The sequence below is a fragment of the Schistocerca serialis genome, chromosome 7 (assembly GCF_023864345.2).
Source record: "Schistocerca serialis cubense isolate TAMUIC-IGC-003099 chromosome 7, iqSchSeri2.2, whole genome shotgun sequence".
Taxonomy (NCBI): Eukaryota; Metazoa; Arthropoda; class Insecta; order Orthoptera; family Acrididae; genus Schistocerca; species Schistocerca serialis.
Window position 1 is genome coordinate 502,940,519 of NC_064644.1, and position 25,803 is coordinate 502,966,321.

A 25,803-nucleotide genomic window follows, 5' to 3' on the forward strand; every position below is an offset into this window, starting at 1 on the left:
AAGAGAGAGATTGAGTCAATAATTAAATCAATGAAGACTAAGGACTCTCATGGTTATGATGGAGTGTCTAGCAGAATATTAAAGTACTGTGCTGCACATGTTAGCCCTGTATTTAGCCATATCTGTAATTTTTCCTTTAGGAATGGTCAGTTTCCTGAACGATTAAAGTACTCAGTAGTAAAGCCGCTTTATAAAAAGGGAGAAACGGATAAAGTAGATAATTTCAGACCTATTTCTATGCCATCAGTGTTTGCAAAAGTTATTGAAGAGGCTGTGTATGTAAGGATAATTGATCTTTTATATCATATGATTTGCTATCAAATGTACCGTTCGGCTTTAGAAGTCGTTTAACAACTGAAAATGCTATATTCTCTTTTCTCTGTGAGGTACTGGATGGGCTAAACAAAAAGTTTCGAACGCTTGGCGTATTTTTTGATTTAACTAAGGCATTTGATTGTGTTGATCACAAGATATTGCTCCAGAAGTAGGACAATTACGGAATACGGGGAGTAGCTCACAGTTGGATCACCTCTTACTTTAGCAACAGGCAGCGAAAGGTCATTATTCACAATGTTGATAACGGGTGTGATGTGGGATCTGAGTGGGGTACTGTCAAGTGGGGAGGTGCCCCAGGGATCAGTGTTGGGGCCACTCCTGTTCCTTATTTATATAAATGATATGCCCTCTACTATTACGCATAACTCTAAAATATTTCTGTTTGCTGACGACAATAGCTTGGTAGTAAAGGATGTTGTGTGCAACATTGGCTCGGTTTCAAATAGTGCAGTACATGACCTCAGTTCATGCCTTCTACAAAATAAACTAACGTTAAATCACAGTAAGACTCAGTTTTTACAGTTTCTAACACACAATTCAATAAAACCTGACATTTTAATTTCACAGAACGGGCACATGATTAGTGAAACTGAACAGTTCAAATTTCTAGGTGTTCAGATGGATAGTAAACTGTCGTGGAAAGCCCACGTTCAGCATTTTGTTCAAAGACTTAATACTGCCATTTTTACTATTCGAATGGTATCAGAAGTGAGTGATACTTCGACATGAATATTAGTCTACTTTGCTTATTTTCATTCGCTTATGTCTTATGGTATTATATTTTGGGGTAACTCTTCCCATTATACAAAGATACTTTTGGCTCAGAAATGGGCGGTTCGGGCAATAAGTCGTGTGAGTTCCCGAACCTCTTGTCGACCTCTGTTCACGAGTCTGGGTATTTTGACATTGGCATCTCAATATATATATATATTACTGTCTTTTCTTGTTAACAATATTAGCTTATTCTAGCTTATTCCAAAGAATAAGCAGCTTTCACTCGGTTAATACTCGGCAGAAATCAAACCTGCATTTGGATCAGACTTCCTTAACTCTTGTGCAAAAAGGTGTGCAGCATACTGCTGCATCTATTTTCAATAAGCTGCCACTCGAATTCAAAAATCTTAGCAGTAATCCACGCGCTTTCAAATCGAAACTGAAGAGTTTCCTCATGGGTCACTCCTTCTATTCTGTCGATGAGTTCCTTGAAAAATTAAGCTCTTTCTTATTGTATTGCTGATAACGTTTACTTAAACTTATGGACTGACTTTTTTCAGGTTCATGAACATTTATTTTTAACTGTGATTACTTTTATGTTGTAATTACATGGACTGACAGGTTCCATGAGCTTGGAGATTTGCTCCTCAATTTGATTCTATGGAACTTGACGTGTAAATAAAAAATAAAATACTCACGTGGTGCCCCTTGTACTTGACGAAGTCCTTGATGCGGTCTGTGATGTAGAAGTGGCCCGCGTCGTCGTAGTAGCCGACATCGCCCGTGTGGAACCAGCCGTCGGCGTCGATTGCTGCAGCCGTTGCGACGGGGTCGTTGTAGTAGCCGCGCGTAACCGTTGGGGCCCTGAAGCAGAGTTCTCCGTCCTGATTCGGACCCAGGGCGTGGCCAGACTCTGTGTCCACCACCTGCAAAGGGTACGCACAATTTATGAGCTCTGCTATCAAGGGCAACGTCTCGTGTGTCACAGGGAGGAATTTTCAGTCGTGTTAACATTTACGACTTGGCGAGAACGCATTACTCACAAATAATTAAGAAGATAAATGTGCACGTATGGCAAGACAGATATTAAGAAGAAATCAACCTCGATGAAAGACTAATAACTGGCTCTAAATGTGTCATAATATCAGCATGTGCCTTCCAGCCGTCAGATTATGTTGCACAAATGACACCAACTCGGAGGATCAGTTTTCAGTGTCTTCGGAGACATCGTGTATATGACAAAGGTTGTCACCCAGAATGGCTTCCGCAAACACTCACAGCCTGCCGACACAGCAGGTGTGGAGCGTCGCTGCACGCGTCCTTGGGGGGCTAAACGCCTTGGTCGACAGCTGGGTGTATCAATATGGCCCCGAGATAAAGGAACAAAGCAGTCGCTGGTATCATTGGAATTCACGAACACGGGAAAGGCGAAGACCCAATCTATGTCGGGAAAAGTATATGTCGTGACATGCTGCTGACAGACTACTCTCGTAACGGGAAAACCGTCACAGGATCAAACTACCGAAATCATCTGACGAGGTTACGGAAGGGTGTCAAGAAGAAGCGCTGCAGAAAGCTGACGAAAGGTGTGGTTTCTCTCCACAAAAACTCCCCACTTCATTCTGGACAGTACACTGTCACACATGCTGTTTCTTTGGAGGAGGATTTCCCGAACGGCCAAAATACAGTCTTCTACAACCAAGGTTTCCAGCACTTCATCCAACGTTAGGAAAAGTCAGTAAACACACCCCGAATAGCAGTACTTTGAAGAATCCAACACCCATGTATAAAACAGCGCCGCGCGGTATTAGCCGAGCGGTCTCAGGCGGTGCAGTCATGGACTGTGCGGCTGGTGCCGACGGAGCTTCGAGTCCTCCCTCGGGCATGGGTGTGTGTGTTTGTCCTTAGGATAATTTAGATTAAGTAGTGTGTAAGCTTAGGGACTGACGACCTTAGCACTTAAGCCCCATACGCTTTCACACACCTTTTTATTAAACAGCACCATTGTAAGAAAAGTTAATTTTCACTCATCTCAACATTTATGACGTCATATATCTTGATCCATGAGTCGTACAATGATATAATCCACAATTCTTCCCACTCCATGACGTACCTGGTGCAGCGACCGCGGATAGTATTCCGAAAGAAAAACAGTGTTGGGTGCAGGGAAACAATACGTTCATTGCGTGCTTAACACTTATGGGACATCATCAGAAAATTTTCAGTATATTGAAAACTGCAGCATATTAAAATTTTATGATGACATCCCAGAAGGGCGAAACGTGTCAATAAACGTATTCATTCCCCTGCCACCAATCTGTTTTTCTTTAAGCGTGATATAATTTTGCAGATTCACTTAACCGTATTGGTGGACAATGCATGTAAAATGTGTTGCGAACACAGTTAGTAGTAAAGAAATAATAAATTAAAAGGTCATGCGTGAAGCTGAAGTTATACTGCATGGACAGCAGAAATGTAATAAAGAATAACTTATTTCCTTCCATTATTTGATGGAGGATAACATGAGAAAAGGTTTCGAAAAGGTTCCAAATTATGTGTAAAGTTTTTTGGAACTGGACTCGCATTCGGGAGGACGACGGTTCAACACCGCGTCCGGCCATCCTGATTTAGGTTTTCCGTGATTTCCCTAAATCGCTCCCGGCAAATGCCGGGATGGTTCCTTTGAAACGGCACGGCCAACTTCTTTCCCATCCTTCCCTAATCCGATGAGACCGATGACCTCGCTGTATGGTCTCCTTCCCCAAACAAAAACAACAACAACTTAACTTTAATCCGTTAATGTTGAACGTCGCTCTTGACGGTACATGATTCACAATATTATCTGTTCAGAAGACATTCTTGAAGTAATTATAGTAACTGAATATGACGCCTTGCTAGGTCGTAGCAAATGACGTAGCTGAAGGCTATGCTAAACTGTCGTCTCTGCAAATGAGAGCGTAAGTAGTCAGTGAACCATCGCTAGCAAAGTCGGCTGTACAACTGGGGCGAGTGCTAGGGAGTCTCTCTAGACTAGACCTGCCGTGTGGCGGCGCTCGGTCTGCAATCACTGATAGTGGCGACACGCGGGTCCGAAGTATACTAACGGACCGCGGCCGATTTAAAGGCTACCACCTAGCAAGTGCGGTGTCTGGCGGTGACACCACAATTTGCGTGTCGGGATTTACGATTCCTCGCGTTATATACACTGTTTCTAACTTTAATGCTCGACTTAAAAACTTTAACGTGAGATAATTTTAAATTTATTTAATTACTCAGTACAGGTTTCCGTTGTTCTTGGAAGCCGCGAGATGGGAGACCTGTAAGTGGGACCAGATGGTGCGGAGACCGATTTTGTCGTTTAGTAATACAGGCAAGTCTCAGTGGAAAGTTCGTATGAAGAAAAGAGTTATCATTGTCATCAACTTCGCGGCCACAGCTTGATACGTTCAAGGTGGTCATTGAAACTTAATAACTGCCTCCCGTATGCATATTAGCACGCTTGCTACAGACTGACAAATCTAAGATAGCGCACAGTTCGATCATTTCTTTCTTACCTTGACCTCGACGTTGGGTTGCGGGAGGCCGACGGAGCCGAAAGGTGAGGGCTTGGTGCTTTCGGAGGAGAGGGTCATGAGCAGCTCCGTCATGCCGTACATCTGGGTGGCCGCCAGCTTGAACTTGGCCTGCAGCTGGGCCTGGGTGACGCGGTCCAGCGCCGAGCCGCCGAAGACGATGAGGCGCAGCGGCGTCAGGTCCGGCTGCGGGCTCATCCTCAGCAGCTTCACGCCCAGGAAGGGCGCCATCAGGGTGCCCACCACCTGCAGCCAATGTTCCGTGAAATACGACGTAACTATCGCGTCGGTCTTAAAAGTAATAATCACTTTATCTCACCAGACAAAATATCGGTCACTCACCCTAAACAACTTACTGGTCGCTTTGGAGTCCTCTAGTTGGTGTAACGAGAAACCACTGAATCGAATTGTGAAAAAAGAAATTTATGGGACAACCCAAGGAAAAGATCAGTTCAAAGGACACACATTGAGGCGTCAAGGAATTATGAATTTGGTAGTGGAGGGACTTGCGGCGGATAGAATTGTATAGACGGAATGAGTAAATAATTTCAAATGGAGGTAAACTGCAGTTGCTACGCACAGTTGAAGAGACTTTCACAATAAATTAACGGGGAGATCTCTACCAGATATTCGTACTGAAGGCTGAGCCGTGGTAAAATTGCAGTTTCGAAGAGCGCGCCGCAACGCGTAATGTGAAGCAGTCGCCCTCCGTTTCTGGCGGTGGCAATCGCATATTTGGTTTCTCCCTCTGGTGGGAATGGGGAAAGGTAGCCTGTTCACGTGCATTTAAGGGGCGCTATGAGCTCGCTAGTGGCGACTCTGGTCAGTTGGTCGGCCGGGTCAGTGTGGGGCAGTCATTGCCTGTCTCTCGTCCGGAGTGCTAGTATGTGTTAGGCCGCCAGTCTGCTCGAGTTTGTTCAGGCAATGGTCATTGGCGGTTGAATCGATCGGTTGGTCGATCGCGCACTGGGACACAAGATGACTTGTCCGCCACATGAGTCCAATGGACCGCGCCGTATAGCGAGGGGTAGTGGCATCGCGGCCGACACGAGAGCAACAGGAGTCAACCCACGACATCGGTCTGGCCAGCGCGAGCTGCGACGCCGTGAGACGGGAGATCGACGCGCCTTCCTGCGTCCGTTGAAGCGGCTGGCAGCGGACGGTTCGGGAGAGCGTTTTCGGGGTGCTGCGCCAGGTCTTCGCCAGACATCGCACTTATTACAAGTTAAGTGATTCGTGATGTGTTGTATCATTTACTTGTTAAATTCTACTTGTTTTCTTGGTCAGTCCCTCGTCCCCAGCTTGCTCGTTTGTCTCTCGTGCGCATTTGTTAGGCAGTTACTGTCAGTCTGTCCGTCGGTCGGTCTGCCGTACGTTAATAGCTGCCTCTGTCATGCTTGTCGGATTCGGTGTTAACGAATTTATTGCTTGAAGTGTAACGGCCGAATTCCTGAAATATGTTTTTATCTTGCCTATCATCTTGAGAGGCGGTATATGTGTAATGTAGAGCATGTTTGTATATTTTATTTAAGACTGCATTTCATGGGTTTTTTATTTAAATGGTCATTTTAGTATATAAAGTTGCCACCCTTCCAGCGTAAGAGCTTTTTTTTAATCAAGTTGCACCTTCGGTGGCAAGTTAATTTTTTTTTAATGTTAGTGTTTTGCACCATTTCCATCCCTCCTACGCGGTGCATAGTTTATGTGCTTGTGTGAGTTGTTAACATTTTTAGTTTAAAGTAATGTGGTGTGTTGCAGATTTGCACCAGTTTAGTCTTTCAGAGGTTGTTGTGAGCGGTCGTGACTACGGCCGTGTCAAAAGGCAGCGACAAGGTTCTCAGCCCGAAAGCTCATACTGTCAATATTTGTTCTTTCTGCCTCTGAATAAAATTGTAACTTGATATTTTGAGGGTGCTTTCTGAGTATAATTTTAAATCTGTTTAAAAAAAAGGTGGCTTTTAGGAATAAAATTTCCATTTGTTGAAAGAAATTGAATTTGTTTTCATCAGTTACCCACTGGCAACTACTTCCACTCTCACACAGTACGATTAAATGTGTTAATGTTCTTGATGAATCGCTAGTAAATAAAGTAAATTCTTAAGAAAATGTTTTGAAAGTAAATTCTCGGTTGAAAGGCCAGGAGAACAACAGACACTAAAGAACTGGTACCATCGCTGGGTAAGTGACTTTCCACTACTGAAGTAAGTCATGGCAGTGAAGTGAAGAAATGGTGCGTTCGTTTATCAAAACAGTGCTCTGTCACTGAGGAGACGTGGCAGAATGACAGAAAGGAACTATCGTGTTTGAACATTCCAGTTGTGACGGAGCATTTAGTGAGACTGCGGGTTGGAAATAAACTCAGCCTCGATATTGGTCATGCCTTAATCAAATGGAACAGGTGGGAAGCTTGCTGCTTCGGAAGCGAGGTGAGTGGCTGGCTGGATAGTGGTTTCCTGCGTTGGAGAAGGTGACGAGGGCCCTATGAAGGCTCGACACAGAGAATTTTTCCCACCCTCGGAAATGTTTGTCAAGACGCCTTGCGACCCCTGGAGTCGCTATGGTACATAGCGGCTCTGGGAACACAGACACTGTTTTGCAGAAATAGGACGGAGGTCTCTCGGGAGCATCTAAAAGCCGAACGCGGCCAGGTTGGGCCGTTCCCAGAAGAGTCACTGTGGAACCATGGCGAGTCTGGGAACTCCGACGATGTTTTGCCAACCCTGGATGGATGTGTTTAGCCGGATGCCGAATGTTGCTTTCCCGTGGACAGTAAAAGCTGTGGTTCCCAGGCCACTGTTATACCGGAAAATGCATCTCGAAACAGCAAAATAGGCAGTGGGCTCAGCGGGGAACAGAATAACCAATGACAGCCCTTCAAGGTGTCTTATGAGACAGCCAATCATAAGAGGGCAGAGGCCAGGGGTGGGTAGAGAAACGAAAGAGTGAAAGAGTAGTAAAGGCAATGAGAATCGGTCCGGTGTCCTTGCCGGTAGCGCAACTGAGGCGTTGTCTGAAACAAGGACTTAACTGCAATTAGTAGTAATCGAGATACAGAGCATCTAATATTTGACGTCGTCGTTTCATTCTTTGTAATCCCTTGTACATGGACGAAATTTCAGACAGAAAAGACGTATGGTTGTTTCAGAATAAATGACGCTGTAGTGTACTATGTACGACTTATGTACTGATTTGAGCTGATAATACAATACCAGACGAATTGTTTTACCACAGATCACTGTATAACACGAACAAGAAACCAACATTTTCCATATTTAACTATTAAACAGTCAGTTAATCTAAAAGTAGCGTGCTCAGACTGTAAAGTAACAAAATATATTTTATTCGACAAACATAATTAATTTTCATAGCAACACTACGTTGTAAAGATGTTCCTGAAGCCATGATATACACCAACGAACATAACACATGCAGGGTGACAATTATTGAACTATATAAAATAAAATTGTCATAACTTCTGAACGGTTGCATTAGGACTTTGAAATTGCATAGTTGACTGCGGGGCATGATGGGAATTAGTATAGTATATATGGTTTGGTTTACCAACGAAGCCCACTTTCATTTGGATGAGTTCGTGGCGCATTTTGGGGCACTGAGAATCCGCATTTCGCAATCGAGAAGTCTCTTCGCCTCACCGGGATACTGTTTGGCGTGTAATGTCCAGTCACGGAATAATCGGTGCGATATTCCTTGATGGCACGGTGACTACCGAACGGTAAGTAAAGGTTTCGGAAGATGATTTCATCCAAATTATCAAAAGTGACCCTGATTTCGGTAAGATGTGGTTCATGCAATCTCGACGCCATCGAAGCAGGACAGTGTTTGATGTCCTGGAGGAGCACCTTGGGGACCGCATTCTGGCTCTGGGGTAGCCAGAGGCCACTGGCGTGGGCCTCGATTGACAGCCATATTCTCACGATCTGGACACATCGACTCCTTTTTGTGGGGCTACGTTAAAGACAAGGTGTAGGCAATAACCCCAAAGCCAATGCTGAGCTGAAAACAACTATTCAGAAGGTCATCGACTGCATCGATGTTCCGACACTTCAGCGACCCACGCAGAATTTCGCTTTCCATCTGCGCCACATCATCGCAAATGATGGCAGACGTATCGAACATGTCAGAACGTAATCCGAATAACTGTAGTAACGTTTACATGTTGAATGAAGTGTGATAGTGTGTGCATATCGTAGTTAATGTCAAATGTTGTCAAGAACGTCGTTCTGTTGCTCCTCGCACTGTGAACTTGTCGTTTTCGACGGCAAAACGTGTGAGGATCAGCGCCTCAAGGGAAGGTCTGGCTTCATTGGCGCTCTTTATCCCTCCTCCTGAGGCCTTTTCGTTTAGATTCTGAGAGACGTTGTATCGGAAATGTTTTCCTCGGCCACTCATAAAAAAATTTCTGGGCCTCCGGCTTTGACCTCCATCGGGGAGACATCCAGAGAATGGATAGATGTGGGAAAGAGAGGTAGAGACGACCTTCCCATTATGTGACACGTCCACTGTGGCACTGGGCAGAATTGTGGTAACATTGGGTGCCTAAGTGACACCATTAACTCACGTTAAAGCTCACATGCACTTCCGAGCTCTGGCCCTTTTTTTTTCGCATATGCCCACATCTTACTGTCTCAAGCGTTGCCTAGCCCGACGATGACGTCACAACGCGCCAAGCATCTGTACCATTACAGGGGAAGGTTCTAGGCACCTAGGAGCCCAATTTCAAACTTACACCACGCAGTGGAAAATAATTACAAAGTCTCCAAAAAGTAATCCTTTAACTGTGTTGCGCAGTGTACTTGGAGTGTTTCACACGAAGCTAGTACATTTACAACTTTCTCGGACTTATAAGCGTTCCTCTCATATGTGAGCAATATGTACATCACGACAGTACCTTCGTGACGAGTTATGTCACCTTTGTTTACATATTATTTGAAATACTGGTACAGTAATTTCGCCGAAATTATGAAATTCTTGTTGTCTCATATTTACAGCATACTTGTTATGCAGCCCAGCGGAGAGTTGGCTTGTTACAAATATTACTGCGCAGTAACTCGCCCCTTCCTCAGAAGACTTGCTCGAGAGACAGTTTTAGTTCATAAAAAGAACTAGTAATTTTTTTTTTACTCAAGAATTGCTAGCATTACCTGCCGTAATTACACACATCAAAAAAAGTTTTGCATCACCTCCGTATTGCTCATGAAAACCACACATTGCATGTTGTGCCACTATACAGCGAGACCTTCAGAGGTAGTGTTCCAGATTGCTGTACACAACGATACCTCTAATACCCAGTAGCAAGTCCCCTTGCATTGATGCATGCCTATATTCATGGTGACATACTATCCACAAGTTCATCAAGGCATTGTTGGTCCAGATTGTACCACTCCTCAACAGTGATTCGGCGTAGATCCGTCAGAGCGTCAGAGTGCTTCGTGGGTCACGTCGCACATAAATAGTCCTTTTCAATCCATCAAATGGCTCTGAGCACTATGCGACTCAACTGCTGAGGTCATCAGTCGCCTAGAACTTAGAACTAATTAAACCTAACTAACCTAAGGACAGCACACAACACCCAGCCATCACGAGGCAGATAAAATCCCTGACCCCGCCGGGAATCGAACCCGGGAACCCGGGCGTGGGAAGCAAGAACGCTACCGCACGACCACGAGATGCGGGCTTCAATCCATCCTAGGCATGTTCGATCGGGTTCATGTCTGGAGAGCATGCTGGCCACTCTAGTCGAGCGATGACGTTATCCTGAAGGAAGTCATTCACAAGATGTACACGATGGGGGCGTGAATTGTCTTCCATGAAGACGAATGCCTCGCCAATAGGCGGCAGATATGGTTGCACTATCGGTCGGAGGATGGCATTCACGTATACTACAGCCTTCCATGATCCCCAACGGCACACGCTGGCCCCACATAATGCCACCCCAAAACAGCAGAGAACCTCCACCTTGCTTCACTAGCTTGACAGTGTGTCTAAGGCTTTCAGCCTAACCGGGTTGCCTCCAAACAAGTCTCCGACGATTGTCTGGTTGAAGGCATATGCGACACTCATCGGTGAAGAGAACGTGATGCCATTCCTGAGTGGTCCATTCGGCATGCTGTTGAACCCTTCTGTACCGCGCTGAATGGTGTCGTGGTTGCAAAGATGGACCTCGCCATGGACATCGGGAGTGAAGTTGCGCAAGATGCAGACTATTGCGCACAGTTTGAGTCGTAACACAACGTTCTGTGGCTGCACGAAAAGCGTTATTCAACATGGTGGCGTTGCTGTCAGGGTTCCTCCGAACCATAATCCGTAGGTAGCGATCATCCGCTGAAGTAGTAGCCCTTGGGCGGCCTGAGCGAGGCATGTTATCGACAGTTCCTGTCTCTCTGTATCTCCTCCATGTCCGAACAACATCGCTTTGGTTCACTCCGAGAAGCCTGGACACTTCCCTTGTTGAGAGCCGTTCCTGGCTCAAAGTAACAATGCGGACGCGATCGAACAGCGGTACAGACCGTCTAGGCATTGTTGAACTACAGACAACATGAGCCGAATACCTCCTTCTTGGTGGAATGACTGGAACTGATCGGCTGTCGGACCCCCTGCGTCTAACAGGCGCTGCTCACGCATGGTTGTTTACATCTTTGGGCGGGTTTAGTGACTTCTCTCAACAGTCAAAGGGACTGTGTCTGTGATACAATATCCACATTTGTCTATCTTCAAGAGTTCTGGGAACCGGGGTGATGCAAAACTTTTTTTATGGGTGTAAAATGCTGTCACATTTGAAGCAATTTTGTCATGAAAATCTTAAAATTACACCATTGTATTGCTTCCCCATATAGTCCTCATTCGTGTTAAGTTAGCTAATCTATTACCGAATTAACAATTTTCCTGTGCATAAACTTCTGCTGCCTGACAATTTCGGAAGCGAACGAGCACAAAATTTAAGGTACACTAGTTAAACAAATGACGCTAGTAACCCTCATCACTTTAATTTTTCAATTGCCAATACGTATAAGACACAAATTTTCCAATGAACATCTACAGGATTGAGATTTTTTTCCCTCTAAAACCGTATTACGCATCAGTTTAACATTTGTGTATTCAGTGTATTTTGTTTCCGTTCCTTTCCCTACTTTCTAAAGTTGCATGAAAACGGAGATTGCTTGCGAATAGCCCACGTACACAGCGAATATGGTCGTTCGCGTTCATCTAAGGAGGACAAAATAAATGTAGTGCAGAAAATATTTCACGCACCTTAAGATATACAACCAAGCTTACATGATCTCTCCTCAGTGAAGGTGATGTAAGATGGGTTGCCTATCTAAAGCTGCATGAAATTTTTGGCAGGTCTGTTTTATTTGCCCACCTCAGTGGTGTTCAATATGTTTATTTGTGTATGTTGTTCAGCTGTATTCCCAGGATCTCAAAGTGGATGTACCAGAGGTGACGTATAATAGCGTTTACCTAGATGTCTTAGCATAGTAATGTCATTCACATTATTTGACTCGTATTTTTACTTCGGCAGTTGAGGCACTTGAAAGTGGACGCAGCCGCTGGAGTACTTCTGGTACTTCGAAGTAAAATAAGTAAGTTTCAATGAAGGAGTAACGGTGGTGTTATCCGATAAGTGCGAGTAATGGCTCACTAGGAGATATGGAACGTGCAAGAATACAGCAACAGACCTTGTGCTCGCGCAGAGCCTTCAAGAAAAGTGATTCCTTGAACTGAGCCATGGCGACTATCCTGCTGCCGGCGTTGATGGACAGCAGTAGAAGTGCCACTGCGGATACCCAGAAGGCAGGCGACAGCACCAAGAATGATCCATCACCCAGCATCATCATCAGCTTCTTCTCTCTATCGGTAGGAAACAAGGAGCATTCGAAATATTGAACTGTCAAGATATGGCCACAGAGGCTGACAAAAATTAAGCAGATTTCACATATTCGTTAAATACTGGAAACTTTTTCTCTGAAAACCACTCATACAGGTAACTAGCACAGAGAAAAGCAATTCGTACGAGATCTAATTAATTTAAGGAAAATATTGTTATTTGCATTAAATCATAAACACAAACCACTGGATTACCACTAACAGGAGTATTTCATGGACTGGACAGTGCTGCCTCAAGTAACAACAAAGCGAATCGTACTTTGCTTACTGTTACACCAATTGGCACCTGTGAAACTCGAGTATAAACTGTTTCGACTAAACAATCCAGGATCAATTTAAAGCAGTGATTTCAGTCACATTTACCCAGACATCAACTGTTATTTGTTGACATATTGAATTAAACGTATTTATTTATTGCTTATTTAGGCTGATCGGATGACTGCTTAAGGCTCTCTTTCACATCTGATAAGGGCCAACGCAAACCAAAGATATTATAAACTTATTCAGAAGAAAAATAATGTTACTAATAATAATGATTGACACAAATATCTATAATATAGCACATTAAGAATGACACTGATTATTTTAGCACATTTGAAGTGAAATTAGTCTACTGGGGTACACTTGCATGTGGCACCCGAATATGATAATAATACTAATATTATAAACGATATATGTCCCTGATAGGCTTTATAAAGCAGACCGTTGACTATGCACGACCGCAATACAAAAGATACTGCTTCCAGTCTGAGATTGTAGTGTTGGAGTAAGAGACCGCTTGACGCACAGTAGCGGGTAGCTGCCTGTGAGCGAAAGAGGATGGCGTAGGCGATATTTATGGTGTGCTCTGTGAAGCTTAGAATGTAATGTAGGAATTAGGAGTACATGTATTGTTGGAGGTATTAATGTGGAAGCAGAAGTCTTCTTGCAAGCAAGGTAAAGAGGTGAAATATTTATGAATCTCGTTTTGTCAACGCGTTAGTATAGAAGAGTTGACTATAATTGGAAATTGTTGAGTAACTCCAGAATGTAAGTAAACAGATTTCATGTAAAGGCTAGTTAGATATTTCCCTTTTGTAATGTTTCTAAGACTTGTTAACACAGGTATATGTAATTTGATAATTAGTATTTATGCATTTGTGAGGTTAGATAATTCTTGCTGTGTACATCTCATTGTTGTGACTCAATTACTAAAAAGGATGTGGTTATTCTGAGTAATGTAATTTCAACTGTCAGATGTTTTGAATTCCAAACTTAACTTCGAATACAGTGCTATTAGTTCACGCAAATCAGTACCGCCTTCCTGCCCAGGTCATACGTTTTTCAAAGACGTTGAATTTTTCTTAAACGTTTTTATTTATCAGCCAAAAGAATTTCATGCATATTTCAATGCATTAGGGCCAGCATTGCACACCGCTGAGCCTGTAGCTAGTATATTTTATTCTTCTTCATGGGAGACCAGAATATATCGCCTTCCACCGTTGCTGCTTTAGAGATAAGACAATTTTATTTATTTATGTGCACCGGGACGATAGCTATCAGTTTTGAAGAGGGCCAGAGGATTCAGTGCCTAAGGGACTGAATGTATTCTGTAGTGACTGCATTTCTTTATTGGTATTGGGAGTTGCATTGCCCAATTGGCTCGTATAAAGTTTTTGCTAACAATAACACAGAGTAAGTACACCAGTTGCAGTTACAACACGCTACACGATAACGCCAGTTTTGTATCCGTTCCTGAGTCACGCATTCATTCAATAAATATTAAAAGGAAGTTACAATTTCACTCAACGTAATCTAAAGTGGAATTTTTAAAAGACGTTACAGAAGTTGTGGTTAGTATTATCAGAACCGGAAGAGATAAAGAAGGAGGAAAAGAATGATATGACATTGACCAGGTTAGGTTGGAGTCCAGGTCTGCACACAGTTCTAATCTACTATGAAGGTTTTTATTCCTGTTATTTAGAGGAAAGAACGGAATTTTAAGTCGGCCGACCTGGGGGGGAGGGGGGGGGGGCAATTGTTGGGGAGGGGGAATTGATGAGAGTGAGCTGCAGACTATTATATGGGAGAAATGGCTATTGTGATAGAAGGTAGGCCATTACCTGTCTCTTGAAGTTTAAAAGGAATATAAAATATATTTCTAGTAGACAGGAATACGCGCAATACTATAGACTTCGAGGCAGATGCCTCGGTTTTGTAAACTCAAAATCGCTAAAGAAACTGGCTTACTTCCACTAGAACCTGGGATCTTTGCCTTTCGTGGGCACGTACTCTACTACTTGACGTGTCTAAGCACGGTTCATCACCCTTCCTCACAGTTTTATTCCCGCTAGTACCTCAACCCCTACTTTACAAACTTCACAGTTCTCCTCCATTGTTTGTGGGACCAACACTGCTGGAAGAAGGAAGCGTTATTCCTCCTACATGTGCCCGACAATGTCTGTGGTGTTCGGAAGGTAGGAGATGAGGTACTAGTGGAAGTACTGATTTCTGCCGACGTGAGTTGTGGTTGGATAGCCAGTCGGTAGAGTACTTAACAACGAAAAGCAAAGATACCAAGTTCGAATCCAGGTGTGCACACAATTGTAATCTACCATGTAGCTTTTCATTCACGCCATTTACAGACATTTCTCCAATTTTGTACGAAATTATGCACAGAAAATAGGTAAAACAATATTGTAACCCCAGGTACAACTACACTACTGGCCATTAAAATTGCTACACCACGAAGATGACGTGCAACAGACGCGACATTTAACCGACAGGAAGAAGATGGATATGCAAGTGATTAGCTTGTTGGAGCATTCACACGAGGTTGGCGCCGGTGACGACACCTTCAACGTGCTGACATGAGGAAAGTTTCCAACCGATTTCTCATACACAAACAGCAGTTGACCGGCGTTGCCTGGTGAAACGTTATTGTGACGCCTCGTGTAAGGAGGAGAAATGCATACCATCGCGTTTCCGACTTTGATAAAGGTCGGATTGTAGCCTATCGCTATTGCGGTTTATAGTATCGCGACATTGCTGCTCGCGTTGGTCGAAATCCAATGACTGTTAGCAGAATATAGAATCGGTGGCTTCAGGAGGGTAATACGGAACGCCGTGCTGGATCCCAAAGGCCTCGCATCACTAGCTGTCGAGATGATAGGCATCTTATCTGCATGGTTGTAACCGATTGTGCAACCACGTCTCGATCCGTGAGTCAATAGATAGGGACGTTTGCAAGGCAACAGCCATCTGCACGAACAGTTCGACGACGTTTGCAGCAGCATGGACTATCAGCTCGGAGACCGTGGCTGCGGTTACCCTTGACGCTGCATCACAGACAGAAGCGCCTGCGATGGTGTACTCAATGACGAACCTGGCTGCACGAATGGCAAAACGTCATTTTTTCCGATGAATCTAGGTTCTGTTAACAGCATCATGGTGGTCGCATCCGCGTTTGGCGACATCGTGGTGAACGCACATTGGAAGCGTGTATTCGTCATCACCATACTGGCGTATCACCCGGCGTGATGGTATGGGGTGCCATTGGTTACACCTCTCGGTCACCTGTTGTTCGCATTGACGGCACTTTGAACGTGGACGTTACATTTCAGATGCGTTGCGACCCGTGGCTCTACACTTCATTCGATCCCTGTGAAAACCTACATTTCAGCAGGATAATGCACGACCGCATGTTGCACGTCCTGTACGGGCCTTTCTGGATACAGAAAACGTTCGACTGCTGCACTGGCCAGCACATTCTCCATATCTCTCACCAATTGAAAACGTCTGGTCAATGGTGGCCGAGCAACTGGCTCATCACAATACGCCAGTCACTACTCTTGATGAACTGTGGTATCGTGTCGAAGCTGCATGGGCAGCTGTACCTATACACGCCATCCAAGCTCTGTTTGACTCAATGCCCAGGCGTATGAAAGCCTTTATTACAGCCAGAGGTGGTTGTTCTGGGTACTGATTTCTCAGGACCTATGCACCCAAATTGCGTGAAAATGTAATCGCATGTCAGTTCTAATATAATATATTTGTACAATGAATACCCGTTTATCATGTGCATTTCTTCTTGGTGTAGCAATTTTAATGGCCAGTAGTGTAGATAATACCAAATATTTTCACAATTAAGTATTGAAATGGTGCGAAAGTATCGTGAAATCTGCCAGTTTCCTCGGCGATTTTCAGACAGTAGTACCCACATGGACAGTCACCACTTGGCAATGGCTAAGGAGTACTCTGCCGAAAGCTTGTCTGTTTTAAAACACTTGACATTGCTGTCACTAGAGAGAATTGTATCACTATTTCGGCAGTGTAGTGTAGAGGACACTCGGTCGTATTAGCGCCTCAGTTGACTTGGGCGCAGTTCCGGAGGGAGAGATGTGAAGACAACACTCACGTGCCGATGGCGAGCAGCTGCAGCAGCCCCCGGTGGGAGACCTCGACGCCCTTGGGGTAGCCAGTGGTGCCGGACGAGCAGAGCACCACGGCTGGAGAGTCCAGCGGCCGCTCCTCCACCTCCACCTCCACCTCCGCCTCTGCCTGGGGCACGGCGGCGTCGCTCGCCTCCCCCTCGAACCACTTGAAGACGTCCGCCCTGCTGAGCACAGTGGTTGCCGACTGCTCGTACAGGGCGTTCGGCTTATCGGCTACCAACACCCGTGGACGGAGGATGGCCAGTACGTGGCGCATCTCGTCTGTTGACGCAAAGCAGTGATTTTCTTAACGAAAGTGAATTTAGGAACAGTTACACTGTCGCACTATAACGTAACGTCTCTGGATGAGTGCGGCGCAGTAAGCCTTTATAAATTCGTTTTGTTAACGAAATATCGTTATACACTACTCACCATTAAAATTGCTACACCAAGAAGAAATGTAGATGATAAAGGTGTATTCATTCGACAAATATATTATACTAGAACTGACGTGTGATTACATTTTCACGCAATTTGGGTACATAGATCCTGAGAAATCAGTACCCAGAACAACCACCTCTGGCCGTAATAACGGCCTTCGGTATTGAGTCAAACAGAGCTTGGATGCCGTGTACAGGTACACCTGCCCACGCAGCTTCAACACGACACCACAGTTTATCAAGAGTACTGACTGGCGTATTGTGACGAGCCAGTTGCTCGGTCACCATTGACCAGACGTTTTCAATTGGTGAGAGATATGGAGAATGTGCTGGCCAGTGCAGCAGTCGAACATTTTCTGTATCCAGAAAGGCCATACAGGACCTGCAACATGCGGTCGTGCATTCCATATTCTGCAAACAGTCATTGGATCTCGACCAACGCGAGCAACAATGTCGCGATACGATAAACCGCATTCGCGATAGGATACAATCCGACTTTTATCAAAGTCGGAAACGTGATGGTACGCATTTCTCCTCCTTACACGAGGCATCACAACAACGTTTCACCAGGCAACGCCGGTCAACTGCTGTTTGTGTATGAGAAATCGGTTGGAAACTTTCCTCATGTCAGCACGTTGTAGGTGTCGCCACCGGCGCCAACCTTGTGTGAATGCTCTGAAATGCTAATCATTTGCATATCACAGCATCTTCTTCCTGTCGGTTAAATCTCGCGTCTGTAGTACGTCATCTTCGTGGTGTAGCAATTTTAATGGTCAGTAGTGTACTATGGTTATTCGGAAAGTAAGGAACGATCGGTCGCGAAATGGAAACCACAGTGGATATCCGATGAAGTTTTGCAAAGGTGTTTTGGCAGTGTGTCTGCTATGCCCGTCAATTGCGTTATGTCGTTCTTTTTAGTTCTGAGCACACGTCGAGCACATAAAGATACTTAGAACAATAGTGTCTCCCTCCGAGGGCCTGGTGAGAAATTTCGACTGAAGCAATGCAGCCAACATTACATAACTGTCGTGCGTTTTCTTCTTCAAAATTAGCCGCATTCTGCAGGAGCAATGAAGATGTTCCTGCATCGTTTTCAATTGGAAATGTTTGATTACCCACAATAAAGCCAATAATTGGCTGCCTCTGAGTTTCATCTCTGCTGACATGAACTGTTGACTATGAAGACAACATTTTGGCACAGACAACGAGTTGCAGGCCAGCGTAGAGAACTGGCGGAAAGAACTGGCGCCTGCCTTCTATAGCGAGGGTATTGAGAAGTTGTAACAACGCTAGGAAAAAACGTCTAAGTCGGATCGGCGACTATGTAGCTGGAAGCTGTAGCTAACTGTTGCAAATAAAACAGTTTTTATTTTCACTGTGGTTTCCATTTCGCGACTTACTTTCCGAATAGCCGTCGTACAAAGCAATAGTGAAGCAGTAAAAGGTGTGAAACATAGTGTATATAATAATTACATTCCACTAAAGATACGTAGGATGCACAAAACACAAAATATCTAACACTCTGTCAGGTCATAAAATGTGTAGCGACACCCATACAAGATGACACCCGGGTGACCATACCTCTGTGGGTAAATAATAATAATTAAATAAAACATTATTGGTGACTTGTGCTTTACAGGCATTAGACCATGGTGTAAGTCATGTGTCACTGAACAACAGGGGAAGCAAGCAACATTCTACTGGTAACAGGCCTGAAGGAATTTGGTGAGGTGTACAAGCACTTCTACCCGTCAAGGGGACCTTCGAGGGATACGCAGTGACACAATGTACTTCTCCCCTGCACGCTGTCGCTCCACACTATTGCGTCAGAGATCCTCGCAATTAGGGGAGGAGGAGCGACTGACAGTGAGGGACAGTAAGCTACTTTTGGGGGCTGTGGCGTTCGTCCTACTGGTCACTCAGGCGATACGAAATGACTCTGACCCACGTCTGAACTGGGTGATGTCACTTCACGCATGGCTTCTTACTCTGGCGAAAGGATCTGCTCCCCTCACTCCCCCCCCCCCCCCTCCCTCCCCGGTCTGTTGAGTTCAAACCACGTGCGCCACATTTTACCAAAAGTTTTTGTATTATATTGTGTTGAGAGGACAGAAATGAATTTCGGTGGAGATCTGCCCTCTGTTTTAGCTGTGGACGTGACAAGTGTGTTAAGGATTTTAAAGTTTTGTGGTGTGACTGTCTTCACGCCTAAGCTTTCAGGCTGGGGATTTTAGCGTGTTGCGGAATGACTAGGTCATCCTTGTTGTTCCAGTGATGACCCTGCCGCAGCTCTCTGCTGTATTATTCTAGTCCTTTCACCTGCTTATTTCTTTTTCCTGTCAGTTCATAGACTCCCACAGCACATATCTTTGTGTATGTGTGTACATGCATGCATGTGCGTACGTTTTAAGGCGTTATTTATCTTTTCTTTGTAGTTCCAGATCTTAGTAATATTGCGTCCATTAACCATACTCGTCTCATCGTATCACAGTACAAGCGCTAAAAACCGAGCTACACACACACTCACACTAACCATATCATTATCATGAATAAGTGATGTTTCGGCGATGTTGCGGTATGGACGGAATGCTGTGACGCCAAGGAAATCCGAAACACAGCGTTCCGTGAGGACGTTACAGGCTTACAGGGGTGACGGAGAAGAATAAGGAAACGAACAAGTTGAAAGTTACAAGCAAAAATCGTTCTGATATCTCCAACAGTAGAGAACATGTACCAGTACTGTTCTTGCCAAGACTGTAGGGTAGCGAACTGTCATAGGTGGCTGCGTGGATGAAAACAAGAAAAAAAAGTCTTATAAAGATGTGATCTAAAATGTGTACCTGTGGCGCTATGAGGACTTCTGAAACACGTCAATTTTATTAAAAAAAGTGCTCAAAGCTCTTAAGGCATGCATTTTAGAGCCCATCCACATGTACTACCACCTCTGAAAATTGCCTACCCTGTAACATTAGCATGTATTCCACTGTCGGAGGTTTCGGAACGATTTTCGTTTCCGGACCAGGGTCCCTTGCCTCAAATGGTTACATTTCTCTTCCTCCATCCGCCCTAAAAGCTTGTAGCACCATCACGGAATGAAAAAAAAATAGTGGAAATGAGCGTTTGGCGTCATTGGCCGGAAGGCCCATTGCGGGGCAGGTCCGGCTGCCTTGGTGCAGGTCTTATTACATTCGACGCCACATTGGGCGACCTGAGCGCCGGATGTGGATGAAATTATGTTGAAGAGAGCACAATACCCAGTTCCTGAGCAGAGTCCCTGAGCGGAGGAAATCTCCGACCCAGTCGGGAATCCAACCCGGGCCCGGAGGACGGCAATCCGTCACGCTGACCACTCAGCTATAGGGGCGGACATCACGGAATCAATTTATACACTCCTGGAAATGGAAAAAAGAACACATTGACACCGGTGTGTCAGACCCACCATACTTGCTCCGGACACTGCGAGAGGGCTGTACAAGCCATGATCACACGCACGGCACAGCGGACACACCAGGAACCGCGGTGTTGGCCGTCGAATGGCGCTAGCTGCGCAGCATTTGTGCACCGCCGCCGTCAGTGTCAGCCAGTTTGCCGTGGCATACGGAGCTCCATCGCAGTCTTTAACACTGGTAGCATGCCGCGACAGCGTGGACGTGAACCGTATGTGCAGTTGACGGACTTTGAGCGAGGGCGTATAGTGGGCATGCGGGAGGCCGGGTGGACGTACCGCCGAATTGCTCAACACGTGGGGCGTGAGGTCTCCACAGTACATCGATGTTGTCGCCAGTGGTCGGCGGAAGGTGCACGTGCCCGTCGACCTGGGACCGGACCGCAGCGACGAACGGATGCACGCCAAGACCGTAGGATCCTACGCAGTGCCGTAGGGGACCGCACCGCCACTTTCCAGCAAATTAGGGACACTGTTGCTCCTGGGGTATCGGCGAGGACCATTCGCAACCGTCTCCATGAAGCTGGGCTACGGTCCCGCACACCGTTAGGCCGTCTTCCGCTCACGCCCCAACATCGTGCAGCCCGCCTCCAGTGGTGTCGCGACAGGCGTGAATGGAGGGACGAATGGCGACGTGTCGTCTTCAGCGATGGGAGTCGCTTCTGCCTTGGTGCCAATGATGGTCGTATGCGTGTTTGGCGCCGTGCAGGTGAGCGCCACAATCAGGACTGCATACGACCGAGGCACACAGGGCCAACACCCGGCATCATGGTGTGGGGAGCGATCTTCTACACTGGCTGTACACCACTGGTGATCGTCGAGGGGACACTGAATAGTGCACGGTACATCCAAACCGTCATCGAACCCATCGTTCTACCATTCCTAGACCGGCAAGGGAACTTGCTGTTCCAACAGGACAATGCACGTCCGCATGTATCCCGTGCCACCCAACGTGCTCTAGAAGGTGTAAGTCAACTACCCTGGCCAGCAAGATCTCCGGATCTGTCCCCCATTGAGCATGTTTGGGACTGGATGAAGCGTCGTCTCACGCGGTCTGCACGTCCAGCACGAACGCTGGTCCAACTGAGGCGCCAGGTGGAAATGGCATGGCAAGCCGTTCCACAGGACTACATCCAGCATCTCTACGATCGTCTCCATGGGAGAATAGCAGCCTGCATTGCTGCGAAAGGTGGATATACACTGTACTAGTGCCGACATTGTGCATGCTCTGTTGCCTGTGTCTATGTGCCTGTGGTTCTGTCAGTGTGATCATGTGATGTATCTGACCAGAGGAATGTGTCAATAAAGTTTCCCCTTCCTAGAACAATGAATTCACGGTGTTCTTATTTCAATTTCCAGGAGTGTATTTATATATATATATATATCTATATATATATATATATATATATATATATATATATATATATATATACAGGTGCCAGTGCCTATAACTTCGACTCTCCACAGAGACGTTATTTCCGGACGCGACTTCCCATCCTCATTTTGTTGTTCAAGACACCTTCTACAGCTCCTCGAAGTTTGTCAGTGTAATTTTGAGACAACTGTTTCATGCACCGACAGTGCCATCTCGTGTGTTTTGGCTTACGGCCGCAATCAGACGGCCCCCATGCTGCTGGAGCCTTCAGCAATCATCAGCTCCCCAGCCGTATACCGAAGTTCGGAGCTTGGCACACCGCGTCGCACTATCTCCGCACTGCCGTCTCCACTGGCCACCACCGGCCACATCATTCGTGGGCCGAGTTTTGACGCCGTCGGACTGCCAGTGCAGTCCAGTGAATCTTTCGCCTAGCCACTACCGACTCCGCTAAAAGCAGTCGTTTTATCCTGTGAGAATGCTGTGCTAGCTTCAGCTGGACACCGGCCTAACTCAGCTGCCTTCCAGCAGGAACAACTGACGCAGATGCAGCGATACAAAGAAGCCTTGAATCGACGCCAGACTGCACCTACGAGACGAGGACCGACACCTATATCTGATCTAACCTGCTTAATACACTACTGGCCATTAAAATTGCTACACCAAGAAGAAATGCAGATGATAAACGGGTATTCATTGCACAAATATATTATACTAGAACTGGAATGTGATTACATAATGAGATTTTCACTCTGCAGCGGAGTGTGCGCTGATATGAAACATCTGCCAGGAAGTTTCATGTGATTACATTTTGACGCACTTCGCCTGGGCATTGAGCCAAACAGAGCATGGATGGCGTGTACAGGTACAGCAGCCCATGCAGCTTCAACACGATACCACAGTTCATCACGAGCCAGTTGCTCGGTCACTATTGACCAGACGTTTTCAATTGCTGAAAGATCTGGAGAGCGTGCTAGCCACGGCAGCAGTCGAACATTTTCTGTATCCAGAAAGGCCCGTACAGGACCAGCAACATGCGGTCGTGCATTATCCTGCTGAAATGTAGGGTTTCGCAGGGATCTAATGAAGGGTAGAGCGCCGGGTCGTATCTGAAATGTAACGTCCACTGTTCAAAGTGCCAGTATGGCGTTGATGAATACACGCTTCCAGTGAGCGTTCACCGCGATGTCGCCAAACACGGATGCTACCATCATGATGCTGTAAACAGAATCTAGATTCATCTGAAAAAATGACGTTTTGCCATTCGTGCACCAAGGTTCGTCGTTGATTATACCATCGCAGGCGCTCCTGTCTGTGATGCAGCGTCAAGGGAAACCGCAGCCATGGTCTCGGAGCTGATAGTCCGTGCTGCTGCAAACGTCGTCGAATTGTTCGTGCAGATGGTTGTTGTCTTGCAAACGTCCCCATCCGTTGACTCAGGGATCGAGACGTGGCCGCACGATCCGTTACAGCCAAGCGGACAAGATGCCTGTCATCTCGAGTGCTAGTGATACGAGGCCATTGGGATCCAGCACTGCGTTCCGTATTACCCTGCTGAACCCACCGATTCCATATTTTGGTAACAGTTATTGGATCTCCACCAACGCGAACAGCAATGTCACGATACGATAAACCGCAATCGCGCTAGGCTGCAATCCGACCTTTATCAAAGTCGGAAACGTGATGGTACGCATTTCTCCTCCTTACACGAGGCATCGCAACAACGTTTCACCAGGCAACGCCGGTCAACTGCCGTTTGTGTATGAGAAATCGGTTGGAAACTTTCCTCATGTCAGCACGTTGAAGGTGTCGCCACCGGCGCCAACCTTGTGTGAATGCTCTGAAAAGCTGATCATTTGCATATCACAGCATCTGGGTACTGATCTCTCACGATCTATGCACCCAAACTGCGTTTTACATGTCAGTTCTAGTATAATATATTTGTCCAATGAATACCGGTTGATCATCTGCATTTCTTCTTGGTGTAGCTATTTTAATGGCCAGTAGTGTAGCTCAAAGGTCGCGGACTGCTTGCCAGACTGCTCACCTTGATCGAAGTCTGGGTTGAAGGGCGCAACGACGACGCCGGCGATCAGGGAGCCCACGAAGAGCGGCGTGAAGTGCGGGCCCCCGGCGGTACCCACGGCCAGCACGTCCCCGCGCCGCAGCCCCAGTCGCCGCAGGTGCGCCGCAGCCGCGGCTGACTGCCGCCGCAGCTGGTCGTACGTCAGCTGCAGCCCGCCCAGCTCCGGGTACACCTGCGCACCGAAAACGTCCGTCCGTCTTGGCAGTGCCAGGTTACAAGTAGTGTGCCCATGGAGGGATCAAATCTTCTTAATTTTTCTCCTCGGTATGTACGAGGTGCATTCAAGTTCTAAGGCCTCCGATTTTCTTTCTCCGTACTGGAAAGAGATATAAACATGCGCATTGTTTTAAAATGAGGCAGCGTTCATTGTCAATACGTCCCAGAGATGGCAGCACCGTACGGCAGATGGAATTTTACCGCCAGCGGCGAGAATGAGAACTGTTTTAAATACTTAAAATGGCGACGTTTTCCTTACTTGAACAGCGTGCAATCATTCGTTTTCTGAATTTGCGTGGTGTGAAACCAATTGAAATTCATCGACAGTTGAAGGAGACATGTGGTGATGGAGTTATGGATGTGTCGAAAGTGCGTTCGTGGGTGCGACAGTTTAATGAAGGCAGAACATCGTGTGACAACAAACCGAAACAACCTCGGGCTCGCACAAGCCGGTCTGACGACATGATCGAGAAAGTGGAGAGAATTGTTTTGGGGGATCGCCAAATGACTGTTGAACAGATCGCCTCCAGAGTCGGCATTTCTGTGGGTTCTGTGCACACAATCCTGCATGACGACCTGAAAATGCGAAAAGTGTCATCCAGGCGGGTGCCTCGAATGCTGACAGACGACCACATGGCTGCCCGTGTGGCATGTTGCCAAGCAATGTTGACGCGCAACGACAGCATGAATGGGACTTTCTTTTCGTCGGTTGTGACAATGGATGAGACGTGGATGCCATTTTTCAATCCAGAAACAAAGCGCCAGTCAGCTCAATGGAAGCACACAGAGTCACCGCCACCAAAAAAATTTCGGGTAACCGCCAGTGCTGAAAAAATTATGGTGTCCATGTTCTGGGACAGCGAGGGCGTAATCCTTACCCATTGCGTTCCAAAGGGCACTACGGTAACAGGTGCACCCTACGAAAATGTTTTGAAGAACAAATTCCTTCCTGCACTCCAACAAAAACGTCCGGGAAGGGCTGCGTGTGTGCTGTTTCACCAAGACAACGCACCTGCACATCGAGCTAACGTTACGCAACAGTTTCTTCGTGATAACAACTTTGAAGTGATTCCTCATGCTCCCTACTCACCTGACCTGGCTCCGAGTGACTTTTGGCTTTTTCCAACAATGAAAGACACTCTCCGTGGCCCACATTCGCCAGCCGTGGTGCTATTGCCTAGTGAAATATTCACGAGGGCTGATCAACAAAGACCGAGACTGTTCTTTCTTCCACTGTTGTTTATTACTCCATTTCAATGTTTAAATGATGTTTTTTCAAAGTGTTCCCCTCTTACTTGAATG

General features: G+C 46.1%; 1 protein-coding gene across 1 annotated transcript in view; it reads right to left on the reverse strand.

The window, feature by feature from the left end:
* Positions 1-25,803, reverse strand: part of LOC126413175 (uncharacterized) — a 44,174-nt gene that overhangs the window by 13,978 nt on the left and 4,393 nt on the right. The window contains exons 2-5 of the mRNA XM_050083070.1: positions 16,924-17,221; positions 12,320-12,491; positions 4,605-4,913; positions 1,749-1,976 (exon numbers count right to left, since the gene is read on the reverse strand). Of these exons, the coding sequence (XP_049939027.1) occupies positions 1,749-1,976; positions 4,605-4,913; positions 12,320-12,491; positions 16,924-17,221 (1,007 nt within the window). The remainder of the gene's footprint in view (positions 1-1,748; positions 1,977-4,604; positions 4,914-12,319; positions 12,492-16,923; positions 17,222-25,803) is intronic.